Raw genomic sequence first — 18,401 nt, forward strand, 5'->3', positions numbered from 1 at the left:
AATCATGCATGATACAATTTGGAAGACTTTTTGTCTAACAGGAATTTAATCATGAAAAGATGAGGCTTGCACATAGTATTTTATTTATTCACAGTATCCATGCAATCATCATCGTGAGGTCAAGCAGATACGCTGCTATAAAGTGGTTTGTTGTGATGGCAGAAAGACTGATCTTCAGTGGTGTTCTAATATTGCTCCTTGCCAACGTTAGGAATGCAAAAATTTGAGTTATATTTTCTTGTCAAGTGATGGACACTTTAGTATGTTGCAGTATGTTTATACTAAAGCTGGTTTCCTTCTGTTTATAAATGCCATCCTCTTTTGTGGCTAAGGATAAGCATTAAAGGCTCTTTTTTGGTGACTTTTTCCCTTCCTCCCTTCACTCTACTATTGCACTAACCCAGCATGTTGTATCCCACGAATGTTATCCCTCGTCTGTAGCTTTTGTTTCAGTTTTCAAAGGGTTGTTCAGCACTTACTGAAACAGTCACTTTGTCCTGATGTTGTAACAGGCGAAGTGGGAGGAGTCTATCACACGGTGATGTCATTAGTGGATTCTGTGATGTCACTGATGGACAACTGGAACTGTAGGAAGAAGGAGGACTGTTGCCCACACTGTAGCTGCCTTGTCTGCAGAAACCCCCGTTTCTTGTAAATGGAAAAAAACCCAAGTTGATCTGTGCTGTAAATTTTCTTTTAAGAGTCTTTTAAACAGATCAATGCTACTTTTTAAAAGTTTTTCTGCTGTTTCTTGTTATCTCTGAAGCAGACCCTGAGGAGAAATAGCATGGTATGGTCTACCAGTCTTTCTAGTCATAAAGCATTAGCCATGTGTCAAAAAGGGGTGTGGCAGGGGGCTCAGCTCTTTCTTCCCAGGGAGAAAGTCCCAAGTTCATGTTTTTTAGTCATTGTGCTAGCCCCTTCCTACCCCCTTTATAATTGTATAATCTTGGGTTTTGCGAGACAGTGAAACTATGGTGTCCATTTTTCATTTCATAAAAGCGCTTCTTGTGGGAAAGTACAAAACTGGTAGCTGCTGACATCTAGACAATTTAAAAATAAAATTTTACCTGTATGTAGTAAGAGGTGGAGAGAGATGTATAATTGGGGATTTACACAGAAAATACAACTTAATTCCTTTAAAACCTCACAAAAAGAGTATGACTACAAGAACATTGATTTTGTAGCTAGGAAGCCAACTGTACAAAGACCCCCAATTTTGCTTTGTGTATCCTGAATCTCAGGAGAGTACACAGTGCCATCCTGAAAAGGTCTCTCAGCTGCGGTTTTGCAGGGGCTGTATACTTAAAGCATCGAATAAACATTAGTATTTCTGTTTTTTATTTTGAAGAACAGGGCTCCTTTGCCATTCCTATCATTGAGCTGGTTCTGCCTACAATTCACAGCATCCTTTCATGGCGGTGGCTTTCTGTGGTGCAGCTTGCATCTTTGTGAGCTCTGACTATTCACTCTGTTCTGGTTTTAATTTGCTTCACATCTTGTTCTGTGCTTGTCTTTTTCATAAGTCCAGCATTGTCTGTAGCAACAATTAAGAAGTTGTACAGAACTGAGCAGAATTTTTTTTTAATTTCTCCACAGATTCAGCTACTAGTGACTCAGCAAAATCTAAGGTAAATAATTTTTTATATCATATAGTTACAAGCTTCTGGAATCTGTTAGATGCTTCCTTTATTAAATAGCTGATAATGCAGGTGTACTATAGAGCTTATGTAGAATTTCTTGAGTACTGTTTTCTCATAACCTGTTTTTGAAGTGTTACAATCAGTGGAAAAGGACTTGTGAGCAGTTAGCTGCATCTACCAAAGCAGTCAGCTGCACACAGCAACAGCTTTGTTCCAAGCTCTCACAAATGTGAGCACTTACCTTACCCCCTTTTTGCATCTTATTTAGTAGTGGTAAATGTATATTTAAAAATGTACTAAATGTATATAGCATGCTCCCTGTTGTTGGCATAGTACTAACTCACAGAGAGAATTTATGTTTCTCTGTTTCACTGAGAAAAGTATACTTTTATACTAGAATTCAGCCTGTTCTTCAGGAGGTAACAGCTCCTCCTCTAGAGGGAAAGCAAAGGCTGTGGTTAAAGGTTGCTCTGCAGAATCTCCCTCAGAAGTGTTGCTGTGCTGGGGAGGAACTCCTCACAAAACAGGGGAACAAGGCTGGAACGTGGCTGTTGGTTCAGTCCCCAGTTCAGTGACAAAGCCCTCATGTGACACATGTGGTTTGTCCCTCATGGGGACAAGCCTTTGTCTCCTGGGCTGTTGTTCAAACCCTGGGTGTGTGTAGCATAGGCTGACAGGCAGCACCCAGCTGACCTCAGTGAGGCTGTGGCACAGCTCTGTGCTGGCCTGCATTCCAGCTGTGGCACTGATGCCCCCTGGGAGCTGGGAACAGGACTCAGAGCATCCTTCTGGTTCATTGTGGAGATGCCAACACAGCTGCTCTGTGAGGATGTTTGGTGGCTCAGCTATTTCCTCAAAACAGCCCAATTTCCAGAATACCTCATCACACTGCCTGTAGCAGTGAGGCTCTAAGTAGGAAAGGTGATAATGATAGAGTATTGAAAATAGTTTTTAATTCATAAACTGGAATAATGTGTCTTGTACTTTTAGTGTTTCTGTGCCATTTTAAGAGTAAGTTCCTCTAAAATAAGGAAGTTTATTTTTTAATTTTCTACACTTAAACTAGTAATGAGTAACATTGATTTTATTGGCAGTAATTATTTGGTACCACCATTTACAAACTCATTCTGAAAGATGAACTGAAAAATGGAGCAATTAGCCTTTTTGAATAGGTAAGACCTTGAAAGGAGGAGGGATTGTGAGGCATCTGTGAAGCACTTGCAAGCCAGTCTTGAGAAGGTTTTCTTACTGTAATGGGGTCTGCTTTATTAATCACTCAAAAACTAAATAGTATACCCAAACCAGTCTTGGCTAAGTGGAAGGGACTCAGATAAAAAGTGGAATGCTCAGGAAGGAAATTGACTTATTGGGCAATGTCATTTCAACTACAGAAGGAGCATGTAAATGTTTCCTGAATGAAGATGCACTTCCTACTGTGAAGCTTAGGATGTGTTTTTAAATTGTTTCAAGCTTTTTGACTTTAATTATGCCCTCTCCCTTTTTTTAACAGGGTTCTTGGGGTTCTGGAAAAGATCAGTATAGCAAGGAACTGCTTGTGTCCTCCATTTTTGCAGCAGCTAGTCGCAAGCGGAAAAAAACTAAAGAGAAACCACAACCAAGTAGCTCAGAGGATGAGTTGGATAATGTGTTTTTCAAGAAGGAGCTTGCAGAACAATCTCGTGGTGACACAGCAAAAGAGAACACAGCTAAAGGGGAATATGAAAGAGAGAAAGAGATAGGGAGAAAACAAAGGATGTTTGTCCTGAAGGAAAAAGAGAACAGCAGTAAAAAAGATGTGAATGTTGTAAAGGATGAAAAGAAGTCATTAAAGAAGGAAAATATCCTGACAGAGGAACCTTCACTGCCTTACAATGAAAAATGTACAAAATCATCAAATATCAACAGTCTGCAAACCGTGCAGAATAGCCCAAAAATGCCTATGTCACAATCTTCTTCCCAGGTTGAGGAGACAGTGTCTGACTCTGGCACTATGCTAAGCACTTCCTCCCAGGCTTCCCAGCACAGATACTCATGCAAAAAAGTAGCCAGCCCTGAAATTAAACACAATGAGTTCTTAGCAGCTGATGTCAGCTCCATCACCTCAGATTACTCAACTACTTCATCTACGATGTATCTGACTGGTTTAGATGCCAGTATGCTGAGCCCTGAGGTGCAGTCAGTGACAGAAAGCAAGGGAGAAGATGCAGATGATGAAAGAAGCGAATTGATCAGCGAAGGGCGTCCCATGGAGACGGACAGTGAAAGCGACTTCCCTGTCTTTGCCACCAGCGCTGCTGCCGAAAGGCTGTCCAAAGGGAAAGGCCCAGAAGCGGTGAAGACCAGTCGGAGGAACTCTGAGGAAAGTGAAGTAAGTTGTACTGAGGGAAGTTCCACGCCAAAGTTAGAGAGCCGCAGACTGTTCAGCTCACACAAACTCATTGAATGCGACACGCTCTCCAGGAGAAAGTCTGCGCGGCACAAAACGGACAGTGAGGGGTCAGGGGACGCCAAGAGTGAGAAGGACTTGCCTACTGTGACCAAAATGTTTGACATCATGAAAAAAGGAAGATCTACAAGCAGTTTAGCTACATCAGCCAAAAGTGAGGCTGACAAACAAGAACCTACGTGGAGACTTAAGATTACAGACAGGTTAAAGCTGCGACTCAAATCATCTGCTGATGATATGTTTGGAGTTGGGAATCAAAAAGCTAACTCTGCAGAAACTGCAAAGAGAAAGAATATCAGGCGAAGGCACACGCTTGGAGGGCAGAGGGATTTTGCTGAAATAAGTGTCCTGAATGCTTGGAAAGCTCAAGAACCAAGTCAAAGCAGAGAGAAAGAATCTGAGCTTTCAGCTGTGACTCGGTTGAAGCCAAAATGTCCAGCCCAGGACCTCTCGATCTCGGACTGGCTTGCACGAGAACGTTTACGCACTAGCACAACTGACCTTAATACGGGTGAAACTGGAAAGCCCAGACTTGAGAACACTAACTTAGCAGAGGTATCAAAGGTAGAGCTGCCCTCATCTGCAGAGATGCAGGCAGATGAAGGCAGCTCTTCCAGCAGCTTGACTTTAATTAATAGAACACCACCTTCGGGACCATTTCAGCCACCAGACCAGGTAAATGGTGAAAATTATCAGAGCATGAACAAAAACAACTTCAGCCCAGCAGTTGATGCCCATCCTCATAAACTGTCTGGGACCCAAGTGGTTAGATCTCGATTTTACCAGTATCTTTGAAATGGGGAGATATGTCCACTGCAGCAATTCATTAACTTGCCCTTACACTTCCCAGTAACTCTGCGTGTGTGTGTGTGTGCGTGTGTGTGTGTACATATATAAATATTTTTTTCCTGTACTGTTGTTGTTCTGCAGCCTTCATTTGGGCTGGTTTCATCGATGTGCTCTGTGGAACGTCTTCACAGTGCATTACCACAGCCAGAAGAACACTAAAGTTAAAGTATATATATATATATTTTAAGAAAAAGTATATTTGATGGCTGCATACAAATGTTGAACAAAGCATCTGATGCAACATGCTGTGTAGTGTATACATGGTTTTCTGACTGAGAGTTGGCCTGGCATTAGTATGCAGGAAAATTGTTCTTTTGGTTTAGTCACTAACAAGTGCCTCATTATAAATTCATTTGGTTTGTTAGGGTGCCATATTGCTAAATTAGAGAAACTTATTACAAACAAATAAATGCATTTTACTGTTAATGAGTTTCATTACATTTTACAAATGTTAACACAGGTGGCTACAGAGCTTCCATTCCTTAGGCATTCCAGTAAATATTGGAGTTTTATATTTCCAATTTTAATACAGATTTTGAGTTTTATGTGACTTGAATTTCTAATCTTTCTGTAAAATAAGTAACTTAACTGTACATATTACATGTGTATCTTTTCTTCAGATACCAGATTTGATATAAATGTTGTAACATAGGCGTGTAGATAGTGGATACTGGATGGAACTGGTTTCTTTTATTGAGAATATAATTCTGCATGAAGACCTAATGAATCCAAACCTGTATCATGCCTGTGTGCATACCTACTTAAACACTGGAAATAAAATTGTTTTGGTGACTCTTTGTGTGATTTGAATTCTTTCTGATGAATGGTTCTGAAATGTCTCATTTAAGTTGCAGTCAGCAACTGCACTTAGAATCACCAAACCTGCAGTTCCTCCTGGATGAAGGGCACCTCTCATTAATCTTTTATTTGTGGGGCCACACTGTGCAGGTCAGCAGGTGAGAGACATGCAGTTGGTTAAATATTTTCATCTTTATACATAATTTGATTCTAAGGTACGTAGCAAGTGGGTTTATGTTTAATGTGCAGGTTTTGTAAACTCAGAATGAACATCAGTATCTGCCAGTCAGAACAATACTATAGTTTGGTCTTGGACTTTTCATAATTTTAACTAAAAAAAATGTTCTTCTGCCCTAAAAACTCATCTGGGTATGAACTCTATCAGTTATATTTTTTCATTGTTTGTTCTTCCACACCAGCTTGAAAACAAAGCAGCTGTTCATCACTTTGGGTGTGCCTGTGTCTTACACTGTTTATTGCTTGGCAGGGGATTCAGCCTCTGTCAATGCGTCCAGTTACTGCAGAGAGAAGGAATTGTGGTACTGGGATGTGCTGGCTGATGTGCTTTTAGGCAGACCTCATTTCTTTCCCGAGTGACTATTACAGTCCTGTGCTTTGATCTGCTGTGGGTTTGTTCCTTCTGAGAAATCACAGAAATTGGCTGTGAAGAAAAGTCCCAGATACAACAGCTGACCTCTGTGAAAGTTCTCACCACAGAATTGGGTGCATCTAATAGCAGGTCCCATAGAAATGAGCCATGTTCTTGTGGTTCCCATGCAAACTAAAATGCCATTTTCCTGGAGCAGAGAGGATGTGGATGCATTAGCAGTGTTGGGGTGTGCTGTGTCAGGAGGAACAGGTGTGTTCTGGGAAGGGCAGAGGAGCTGAGGATGGTTTTGGTTTCAGTTGTAGCAGTAAAGTCTACCTGAACATCTTACTGGGCTTTCAGAACACAGTGCTGTGACACCTGCAATGCTGTTCATCAGTGAGTACCCATTGTCTTTTACTGGAGCTGTATTTTGTCCCATCACTAATCTCAGAATCTCATGAGTGTGTGCTGAGCATCCACAGGAAGTCACAGAGGTCTCTCAGTGAAGGAGTGAACTTAGGGAGGTGCACAGGAGAGCCTGGGGGTCTGCACCTTCCTCTGCTTTGACAGCCGTTTTGATGGGTTAATTCCCATTTTGTTGTGTTTATAGATAACTGATAATTTTACTCCTGAACCCAGACACATGGCTGTCAACTTTTGTCTTCGAGAACATAGAACTGTAATTGTATTAAATGAACACAAGATCATCTGAAAAATTAGGAACTGAGAAAACAAACACAAAAATCATGACTTGTATTGGCTGACGATGCTGCAGGTACAAATTTATTTTAACTCATCAGCCTCCATGGTGTTCTCTGCTGCTGCACTGGTAGCATAGAACATGTAGGGGAAACCTGGGGGCAGAGATGCAGGGAGCATCTACCAGGGAGAGGAGGTTACTGAGCTGCCCCTGAAGAAAATACTGTTCTTTGTGCTTCTTGAAGACTGCCAAGATTTGGGTCACCCTTAATTTCAGCCAGTGTGGCAGCTGAGAAAAACGACATTTTTAGGAGTCATTGCTGTGCCCTGATCTTAACAGCAGCTACCTCAGACCCTTATCTGTAGTGCTTTTTTTTTACTGTGTTGGGGATTTGTTTTTTCTTTTTCCCCTTCCTGTGGAAGAGAAGGGTGACAGTCTGCTTGATTGACTCAAGAAGGGAAGTGCATGCCTGCAATAGACTGTCCTGAGGTGGGTACTGTCAGTGTTTCTCTGGAAGCTGGATTCAGTGGGATGGGGAGCAGGTGAGGAGGGCAGGCATCACTGAGCCCCCCTGCTCAGCCACGTGTGGCCAGGGCAGATTGCTCTGGGCTGGGGCTGTGGCTGGATTTGGAATATTTCCACAGATGAAAGCTCCATAACTTCCCTGGGCAAGCTGTGCCAGTGTTTGGTCATGGAGCAAACAGGGATGTTTTTCATGTTTAAACAGAATTTCTAAACATTGCTGTTTGTGTCCATTTTTTTGTTTCTGTATTTCATTAGAAGGGTTCAGACAGGTTTGGGAAGTACTTCTGATCTGAGGACTGTTTGCAGTTGCAAAGCTGCACGTTGTTAGGGACAGGATAAGCTGAGATCTGATGGAGAATTAATAAAATGTGTTGGTAGCAATGGTAGTGTTTGGATTTCTTCAATGGTTCCTAACAGCAATTCCTGCTTCGGTGGTGATCAGTGGTTTAGTCTGAGCTGCCTTTCTGGAGTGTGGTAGCTGGAAGGTGCTGTGTGGCTGCTTTTTGAGATTTTTAAAGGGCTTGTTAGGATTCCCATTAGTATCACTCACAGCACTGTTGATGTGGAATTAAGACATGGCCACAGTCCAGACAGTTTCATACCTTCTTTAGTGCTGCTGCAGAGCTGGAGGAAAATTCTTTGCTGAGCTGCACATTAAGGGCCTCGGGTGCCTGTGCAGCCTCTGAGAGCCTCTCCACTTTGGTCAGGCAGGACAAAAGAGTTTGAAATGTGGCCTCATTTACTACAAAAACTCTGGTTTTGTTCCCAAAGCCAGGTCATAACACCATTCACATTTAGATAGTAATTAACCAATTAATTGGGCCAGCCTTTGGAAAGGGGTGTGGTTGTTGCCTGGAGGGGGAATGTTTTAAAGCTGGGCTGCAATACACCCTGATGTGGTGCAGGTACCCGTGGCTCCCAGTCAGGAGACTTTAAAAAATCCATCTGCTATTGAATCCATGAGTTTGTAAGCCTGCCGGAAGGGCTGCCTTTCAGTGAGGATCAGATGGATTTTGGCCCTGCACACTTCATCTGTCCTGCACATCGCTCCCTTTTCCTGCTGTATGCACCCCTCTGGCTCTGCCTTCCCACCTGTGTCCTGCCCAGAGCAGGGGCTCTGTGCTGTGTCAGCTTGTGTGGTTTTGCTGCAGTCCCTCCCTGTAGGAGGAACTGGCTGACACAGAGATGATGCTCACTCTGCTGTGAAGCCCTTGGCTGGCTCTGACTGAGCTCCTTCAGTGAGCAGCTGCCTCACTGCTGGATTTCAGAGCAGTCTGCAGTGGTACCTGTCCCATGGCCTGACCCAAACTTCAGTGGCAGCCACCTCCAGCAAAACTGCTCTTCATAACCAGTCTGCAGTGGGAAAGCTGTGTTCTTCACTAGTGTCCAGCTCTGATTTCTTCTGTGTCCAAGGAATTTATTTACAAACTTGATGGTTTTGGTGAGCAGCAGCCTTGTACAGCTCTTCCCTGCCTGTGTTTGATAACGCCATTGCTGGACAAGCAGGATGGAGAAGGAATAAGCATTGCCTGACTTGTGACACCAGCAGTGCTGCCTGTGCAGTGGGTTATGAGCTGGCTGAGCCTGTTGTTGTTTCCTGGGGGTGCTGCACCCCAGTACTGAGCAGGTGCACCAGAATTGCAGATCACGGTGTGGCTGAGGTCTCGAGTGGGTGTAGAGTTCCCTGCCTGATGGCAACTTCACATCACCAGCACAAGCAGTGAGCACAGCACAGCCTTGCTGCCCGTGCACACCAGTGACTGTGCAGGGTCATTGGTTAATTACACAACCATTGTCCATATCTGAATTCAGCCAGATACAGAGAATGTGCTGCTATAGCCCCTCACCTGCAGAGGCTCTGAGAAGCAGCTGTGGGAGCAGTGCCAGAGCCACAGGGACCCTGCCATGGCTCCTGGGGACACCTCCCGTGTCACTAGAGACAAGCAGTTGTTTGTTAGTAAGTCACTGTGGTTCAGAAGTGTCCAGTCCTTCATTCAGCCTGAGGTGACACTTTGGCTGTGTGAGGGGGGAGCAGGGTAGCCAGAGCTGTGCTCTGTGTGTGTGCTGTGGCACGGGGAGCTGGTAACAAGCTGCAGCACTGGGACAGGCAGGCTCCCTTTGGAGCCAGGGAATGCCATCCTCCATCTGTGAGCAAGCAGAGAGCAGAGCAGGCCCTGGAGCCACCAGCCCCGCTGCTCTGCCCTGGCTGGCAGGGAAGTGGCTCCACTGCAGAGGGGCCGTGTGGGTGCTCTGACCCTGCCTCAGGCGTTTGCTGAGCTGGGCTCAGCTCTGTGCTGGGCAGTGCCTTTGGTGCCGGGCCAGAGCAGGGGATGGCAGCACCTGCCCCTGCTGAGGCAGACTGTGCTCTGCTCCTGAGGAAGGCTCAGGGTTATTCTCACCCTCCGAGAGCGCCGCCTTGGAATGATGCTTCTGGGAAACCTCCCCTTTCACAACAGGAAATAAAACCAGGAATACCTCAAGGTGGAAGGGCTGATACCTCATTCAATCACTCAAAGGTTTTCCTTTGCTTGCTGGTTTTCTAACTTGGAGTTTCAGCAATAAGCTTTTATTGACAGCAATTTGAAAGACCCCATTTTGAAATGAATAACCGTGTATGGCTTTAATCTAGGGAAAATCAAATCAGGTTTTCTCCTGATGGCTTAACACCCTCAGGCAAACAGCTGAACAGCCAATTGAGCCCATCCGAAAAGTTACTAGTGACAAAATACAAATATATAAGCATGCAGCCCTTTATTTTTGTAAAGATCTTTGCTTATCATAGTTCCGTATATTACATTTTGGTGTTATACAAATAAATTTATTTACAAAACCATTAGCTATGCAAGTTTCTTTCTCTTCTCCTATTTAACTGATATCCATCTTTTTCAACCCTATCCCATATATATTTTTAAGCATGCATAAAAATTAACTTTGGTGTGGTAAAACTACTCTATGTGCCCAGCCACATACAGTATTTATTTATTTATTTATAGATATTTATAGATATGTACAAAAGTTTGCCAGTATACAGAACAGTACTGAAGTGTACATTTTAAAATCCACAATGCAATACATTAATGGGCTACCAGGTCTCAGTAAAATAAAAATGAAGGAAAAAGGGTGGATTGAGCTAAGAAAAAAAGTAATCAGCAACTATCTATATGTGTAAAACAATTTATTTTTTTCCTTGTCTGTCAAATTCTTAAATATAATCTGATTGGCAGTGCAATAAGTTGAGTTGCCTCATACACACATTAGACCAGTCTTGTTCTGTTTCTTGTGCAGAGGTTTACTGTCCAGCATACTACTTTCAAATGTACATTACAATAGTATCAAAATGTTTTGGCAAAAAGATCTCGAAAGGAACCATGACATTTGTTGACAAAAATAGAAATCTGTAACAAAGCTAAATAACACCAAAATAAAAGAAAAATATTTTAGTTTCAGTTTTACAGTTGAATATAATCACACTTTAGTATATCTCTGTTCACTTCTAGACCTCATAATGAAAAATAGCTTTATACAAAACAACTTAGTAAATTTTTAACCATACAATTCCCCATGCTCAGTACACCACTGTGCACACGCAGTCAAGTTCACTCACACACCTTCACACTTTTTTTAAGAGGTGCTGCTTCCTATAGAAAGAAAATGCTCTTTTATCATTACAACAGCAACTGTTTTCCAAAAAGCTTCACTCTAGTCTAGTGTAGTAATTCAGTATTTAGCACGTGATTAGTATTAAGCCTCCAGCAATACAACAAAATGGTTACATTCCCTGGTTAAAATATTGGCTGCGGATTCTGTGAACAAAAAGCCTCGGTGACCTGGCAGCTGTGCTGTGCTTAGCCTCTAGGATGGCTCCTTGACCGTGGATGGGGCGGACTTGCTGGCATTCCCGTTCTGTGCCTTGTAGCTGTTGAAACTAGGGGTGTGGATTGTCCTGATGCTCTTCATACCTTGGCTCAGGGAAGGGGGGGAGACAGAGGAGGGCGGGGAGGTAGAGGAGGAAGGAGGGGGTGGTCGGCCGTTCTGAGTCTGCAGCGAGAACGAGAGGTGGTGACCTTTCCCTGGGTAAGTGGGGCTCTGAAACTTGGAGGAGCCGTTAGAGACAGAGGGGATGAGGGAGGTAGAGTAAGTTATGCGACCTGTCTGAGGAGCGAGAAGGGAGGAGGAAGGAATGGAGCTTTTAGTAGGGGGATTAAGAGGGTTAGAGCTGTCACCGCTAGAAGCAGGTGCTGAGCTGCTTTTCCCAGAAGTGGGAGAAAAGGCTGGGATCTTAGAAGCAGGTAGGGTAGGAGAAGTAGCCTTATAGTCCCCACCAGCTTTCTTAGCACTTCCATTAGCCTGCAAATAAAGACGTCAGGAGACAGTTTGTCAGAAAGCCAGTAACACGATAAACCAACAGGACCTGGGAAAACAGCCCTGCAGAGAATCAGAACTAACAGTTCGAGGCCTGAGCTAAGTCCTGCAGCCATGGACTGGACCTGGTAGAAAACCCAAAGTGCCCAAGGGAGAGTGCATAGAGGAAGAGGCAGGAGAGCTTTGTGAGAAGGCGCGACCTACGTGTTACAGAGCAGGCACTACGTCGGCCATGCCACGCGGGTTAATGCGCCCACCGCCACCTACACCAACGGGTTAGTGTCCAGGGCTTCCTGCAAAGACATTCCCAGTTCTCCTACAGAACCACCACATGAACCAAATGGAAAGTAAACAGGTAGTTGACATCTTAAAATTACAGCTGAACACTACAGTTTAAAAAAAAAAATAAAAATAATAAATTAAGGAAAAAATAAAAAGCCAAACCCAATAAACAGACAACCCAAACCCCAACCAAACAAAAAAAAAAAAAAGCAGCAGGTGTTTTATTGCAGACATGCATGCACAAGCATGGTGAAAAGATCAGTACTGTCATGCCCCCAGGATCCAGGATGTCCAGTTTGACCTCAGGCATCCGATATTTGGTATAATCACAGTCAGTTACTGGAGTTTTTAAATAAACAAACAACATGAAATGTCCATCCAAACACCGGGTTTAGGGTAAAACTACCTGTCTGTATTGGCGTGGATCCTGCAGCTTGTGCTGTTTGCCTGATTTCTCCATGCTTGCTTGTCTAGTTTTTGAAGCCATGGGGACTGGCATCCGGCTGGTCTGGGAGGCAGCGCTGGAGCCCTGTGGAAAGGAGTGGAGGGGCAGGGAGGGGAGACAAGAAGGTGTGGTCAGTGCCAGGGTGCCTGAATGGAGGCCTGCACACCATGCGCTGAAAAAGCCACAGTACTACATGCAGGGAAAGTTCAGGAGCTTCACACCGCGGGTGTTAATTTCCAGAATCACATGGAGAAAACTGCTCAGCTACTGATCAGCCTGGATTTCATGTCAGTGACACTTGTCATTTCACACAGCGGATTATTCGACCCAGCTCCCCTGCATTTGCCCATCACCAATCAGCAGCAAAGATTTTAAAAAACCCCAAAAACCAATGGTCTATTAGCTGTTAGACACCTCGTGGGGAGCCCAAACAAGCCACCTGAAAGGAAGCAAACAAATCACAAGACTGTCTTGTTTAATGGTGATTATTGCAGATTTTAGAAAGCAGCTGGAGGTTTGATTTCTTGGACTAAGGTACCTTACGTGAAGTGGCTGGGAGTGATGCAGGGGGCTCTGCACCAGCAAGGCTCTCATCCAGCACTACATGCTCTCGGGATGGGGTCTCTGGTACTATCTGGGCAGAGAAGGGGACAGTGCTTCCCTCAGAGGTGTATGTGTTTTCAGGGACAGGTTTTGGACTCATTTCACTGATGGTGTTTTCCAGCTGCTTTATAGTCTGCTCAAGGCTGTCTAGCGTTCTGTATGTACTCTGTCGAATTTCATCAGTCCTGGACAGGGACACTGCAGCTCCAGAGGGGCCCTCTTGCTTCCCAGAAGGACTTTTATCACTCTCCTCAGACTGAGACCTAGAAATTTCAAATCTCTTTGCTTCTTTGTGCTGCTTCAGTGTCCCATCTTCCTCCTCTTCTTCGTAGACCACAACCTGCAATGTCTTCTTCCCAGTCTTGGTTCCTGTCCGTATTGCCTGCGTCAGAGCTGCCAGCTGCTTTTTAGGGAATTTAAATTTAAATTTTTTCTTCGAATCCTGCCTGCTTCCCAACTGATCAGCAGAGTCTGAGTTTGCTTCTGTGTTTAGCCCATAGATCTGACGGTATTTGTTAAAATTTGTCTTTGTGTTTTCCTCCTCTGCTGGAGATCTGGTTTCTGCAGAGTCAGGCTGAAGGTTAAATAGGTATGGTCCCTGGAGACCATGAGCTGCAGAATGCTCTGTGGTTGCTTTTCTGTCATTAGCTACTGGTGACTCTTCCTTCTGCCTCTCAGAGACTTCATGTGCTTCATTTTCTTCCTCCTCCTCCTCTTCTTCTATCTTTTCATCTGTCATCATTTTTTCCAATTCCTCATCACATTCCTCAAAAATTGTAGAAAGCCGTTTGTAGGCTGACCTAATATCCATGGGTTCATCAAAAATGATGATGACAGGCTTTTTGTCCAGACACACCACAGGCTCTTCACTGTCTGTGTTCTCAGGGATGCCCTTCTCTGATGCCACATCCTTCCTGGCATCGATGTTGACTGTTTGCACATCTCCTCCTTTCCGGCTCACTATGTCGTGAACCTCCCCGCTGGAGAGCACCTGGACAGCTGTTTTAGTAATCATGAAGGCAATGTTTTCTGTGGGTGGGGTGTCTTCACTTGGAGAGCTGGCTGGAGAGTCTGTCTCTTCAGTGCTGCTCACACTGTTTGCTCTGGACACTCTGGGTCTCAGCACGACCTGACTGTAGCTGCCTGCAGAAACTTCTTGCTCCTGCAAGGAAGGCTGAGGCCCCGCAGCCTCCTGCATGTGCCTCAGGAGAGGGGCAGCGCTGCTGATGGGCATGGGCTTGCCTGTGCTCTGCAAGGCTTCACCCTGGGGAGCGTCTCTCGACAGTCTGTAGTTTGGCTTCTGTTTCCCAGTCTCAGCGGCTGGAAAATGTGATCCTAAGATATCTTGAGCCCCTCTTCGTTTGTCCTCCTCTGGCAAACTGACACCAGACAGGTTTGTGCTCATATTCTGAAGGTGTTTGTTAGAATAGTCTGTACTGTCTACAAACAAACCCTTGCTAAGTGTAGGACTGTCATTCATTGAAAAGCCACTTTTACTGTCAGCTGTACTGGATGAATCAGAACCCAATTCTTCTTCAGTTCTCCCTTCCCTCTTCTCTTTAGGATGGTCACTATCTGTGGGAGATCCTGTTGTAGCCCCATACACCTAAGGGGGAAAGTTGGATTACTCAGTTATTCAGGGCTTTTATCTTTACAGGACTTTTATTTTCCCCCAGATTAATCTCGGGGAAGCGCAGACCTCATGAACTCACCACTCCATTTACTGCTGCAGAGACATGGCTCAAGCTGTCATCTGATTCCTGTCTTTCTTCAGGGCAAAATTCCAAATTCTGGCAGAACAGTGCACGATGTTACTGCTTTGTGCTATGCATTAGGTCAGGATGGGATGTTACCTTGTTTTAACAAGGCCTCCAGAAGATGCATAAGCACATTAATTACCTTATTTCCAACACAGTGCTCCATGACCTGTTCACCTTCCTGCTAAACCCCCCAGCCCCACCATGTTTTTATAAGATTGAAGCACAAAGTCTCACAGTATCTGATGACATTCTGCTGCTGGGACACATCAAAAGGAAGCTGATATGAAAGGGCTGACAGTGAGTCTGGCTTGCCTTGAAAGGATGTTTTATACCAGTAAAAGCTGATTTTCAAGTTACATTTTGCTCCTCCTAATGTTGGTCACACCTGAGCAGTGCTGCTCCATCACAATTAGAATCATTACATTCATTAGTCTGAGCACTTCTAAATCCTTGCTGCATTAGAAGTGTTCCATCAGAATAACCAGTGACACCCTGTGGTGCCTGTGGAAGCGCAGAATGAAACACTGAGCTACATTCACTAACAGCAGAAATACCAAACACCAAACAGAGAGGTCATCCACTGGCTCAAAAGAAGTATGTTTATTCCCAGCAATGAAACTTCAGGGGGACTTTTTTCTTTATTTGCAAGTGAGGACCCCTGGAAATGCTGTTTCCTAACACCAGGCTTTTCTCTGGGGTTTAGTTTAAGTGCAAGTGACAACTCAGGACAAACACAAACCATCAGGATGAAGAATTGACCTGAGGAGACACCAGGACAGTGAATAAGAGAGAAATCTACAGTCAAAAGACAGCTCACCAAGAAGGAAAGCAATTTGGCCTCAAGTGCCTGAAGGCAGTGAACCAAAAACAACAATGCTGACATTGCTTGCTTGAGACTAGGAGCTGACTCCTAACCCAGCAGAAGGACAGATTATACTCATGTGAGCATCGAGATATGCAGAACAGTCAGGAGCACTGCTCTCCCAACTGAGATGGATGAGTGACAGTGCAGAAATGCCCAGGCTGGCTGTGCATGCACACCCCATGCATACCAGGTCTGGTTTCTACACCTTGTGTGACATTTTCTTATGAACTGTTGGAGGATTTTACAGAAAAGCTTTACTCACAATCAAAACACAGAAGCAAGAAAGTCACTCATACACCAGAGTCACTTCCACAAAGGCTTGTTCACCAGTACAAGGACGAACAGCTGCTTCCTCATGTTTCTAGGTGAGGAAGAGCTCTCACACAAACCAGCACAGCAGCAAGGGCTCAGTGGGAGGCTGACAGTCTGCACATTGTGCTGAGAGGCACTTTGGGATCCAAACTCCAGGGCTTGTGACCCCCTCAGGCCCTGACCTGCTCAGTGCTCAGCACCTCCCCGTCCCAAACACGTCAGACCCCCCAGAATTAGGCCAAGTTACTTAAAGGCACTTGCTGCCTCTGGATATGCTGACTGTATATCTTTTTTTAGCATGTTCCACTTCTAGTTCCAAGCGCCAGTGAAACACCTCAGAGTGTCCTTGTACAAGGTGTCTTATTTTAGGAACTTCCGCTTTTCTACTAAAAAATAAAACCACAACAAAACTCATTTCCTCAATGATTTTATCGTGACCATAATGTTCCATATTTAAAGCCAATAAACACTCTGTCACATCAGATTACAAAACCAGATCTCATTAACCTTAATTTCCTGGACTCTGTGTTATTCAAATAAATATCAGTTTATGGCAAATACTTGGCAGCACCTTTCAAAGAAATGTTTGTGCTACAGGATATGCAGTGTCCTGAGTGATGACCCAGGATTTCATGTAACAATATGATCTTCTCATCCTGACAACAGCAGTAATGAGGATGCATTCACACTTTTTTTTCCTCTGTAACACTGTCATAGACACAGAACAGTTTGTCCTTTTTCCTTCATACCAAGGGACCTGTACCCTCACCCAGGCAGCTGTTTGCAGCTTTAGACCAGAACTGCTGTTTGGGCAGCTCCAACACGAGTCCTTGAGTGCAGTGTCCTGACCTGGCAGCATTTGCACATACACACAAAATGCACAAGAAGGTTGAAATGCTGTGCTGAAGAGCTGTGTTTCCTTCCCCACCATACCCACCTTCATTGCAAAGTGGCATTTGGCTGACAGGTTGTCCTGCCTGCACAACCCCCTAACCCAGCAGTGATGCAACTCATTATTATTATACATAAAAAAGAGGTCTGCAAGGGCAGAAGTACTTTTGTCCTTTTCTTGTCCTGCACATTAGCTGCATGCTAAGTCAAATCAACTCAATTGGCAACTCCAGTCCAGGCACAGCTGTGAGATTTAACCTTGACCTGTCTACAGCCCCACACACACAGCACCTCTTCTCAGTCCCATGACTGAATTTTGGGCATTGCCCTTCAGCATAAGGGCAAATTCCTCCCATCCACTTTGACTCTGTCATCCAATAAACTGAATGGGATTTCTGAATATCTAACAACTACTTATGGAACCAACAAATGAAACAAAATAAAGCACACATTCTCAATAGGCTCTAGAGACTGAGAGGAACCATTAACTCCCCTCAAGCTTAGGAGAGATGCTTAACCATCCATCACCAGAATAGCTGGGGAAGGATGTTCGAAGTAGTATGAGCATCTCTGACAGAAACTGACAGATCCTCTTTTGATGTCACAGAATTATAAAGCTTCATGCAACCATTGTACTCTTGCTGATGAGACACAAAATACAGTTTAACACAGAGCTCTGTATGAGCATTTCTGAGCCATACAGAGATAGAAGGAAGGAAACTGCTGGGCAGTGGTGGGTGGGGGTTAAAGAGAACAGGACACAGGATGTAAGATTAGTTTTGAAGGAAAGAAGGTTATGCCAAGACCGGGTGGCATGTCTACAATTGCCACTTGTTACCTTCTTTTCCTTGTGATGCATTAAAGTCCCAGGCCTTATGTCTTTAACATGTGTATCATTTCTGGACTGCTCAGCATGATTGTTTGAGTTTACATCCATAAAAGAGCACTTCTGGAAAGCCTAGGAAATAAATACTACAGGTTATCAGGAGACCAAGAACTTTAACAGAGAAATATCTGGAGATGACCAACTACAAAGAGAGCACTTGTTTTTAACAGTCACAGCTCAACAATGCTTTCTATAAGCCCATGAGATAATAATAGAGATTTCAGACTATCAGACTCAGAGAACCAGGGCATCCCTTCCAGCCTCTGAAGACTTTAACATCATGCTGACCTCAGTGCTCCCTGCAAGGAGGACAAGCTTGATTTCTGAATTTGCAGACAATGGAGACCCACACAGGTGCTACAGACTATCCAAACTCAAGCAGGAAGCCCATGACAAACTTGGGGTTTGTGGCAGCACCTATTTCCTCATGGCTGACAATGCAAGA

The 18,401-nt window shown here is 44.2% G+C and overlaps 2 protein-coding genes across 9 annotated transcripts in view; one reads left to right on the forward strand and one right to left on the reverse strand.

Moving 5' to 3' along the window:
- Positions 1-5,730, forward strand: part of ARHGAP21 (Rho GTPase activating protein 21) — a 111,465-nt gene extending 105,735 nt beyond the window's left edge. For all 3 annotated transcript variants that reach the window (XM_058040028.1, XM_058039879.1, XM_058039962.1), the window contains 2 exons: positions 1,600-1,631; positions 3,154-5,730. In XM_058040028.1, the coding sequence (XP_057896011.1) occupies positions 1,600-1,631; positions 3,154-4,884 (1,763 nt within the window). In that variant the 3' untranslated portion in view covers positions 4,885-5,730. The remainder of the gene's footprint in view (positions 1-1,599; positions 1,632-3,153) is intronic.
- A 4,556-nt stretch (positions 5,731-10,286) lies between these two features.
- The window catches only part of KIAA1217 (KIAA1217 ortholog), a 335,362-nt gene continuing 327,247 nt past the window's right edge, over positions 10,287-18,401 (reverse strand). For 3 of the 6 annotated variants that reach the window (XM_058024673.1, XM_058024657.1, XM_058024647.1), the window contains 3 exons: positions 17,909-18,028; positions 12,601-12,723; positions 10,287-11,897 (listed from right to left, as the gene is read on the reverse strand). In XM_058024673.1, coding sequence (XP_057880656.1) covers positions 11,403-11,897; positions 12,601-12,723; positions 17,909-18,028 — 738 coding nt within the window. In that variant the 3' untranslated portion in view covers positions 10,287-11,402. Of the gene's footprint in view, positions 12,724-13,177; positions 14,849-14,954; positions 15,033-17,908; positions 18,029-18,401 lie in introns of all 6 variants that reach the window. The other 3 variants (XM_058024691.1, XM_058024665.1, XM_058024680.1) reach the window with 3 other exon arrangements.

The sequence above is a fragment of the Melospiza georgiana genome, chromosome 1, assembly GCF_028018845.1.
Source record: "Melospiza georgiana isolate bMelGeo1 chromosome 1, bMelGeo1.pri, whole genome shotgun sequence".
In the NCBI taxonomy this organism is placed as follows: domain Eukaryota; kingdom Metazoa; phylum Chordata; class Aves; order Passeriformes; family Passerellidae; genus Melospiza; species Melospiza georgiana.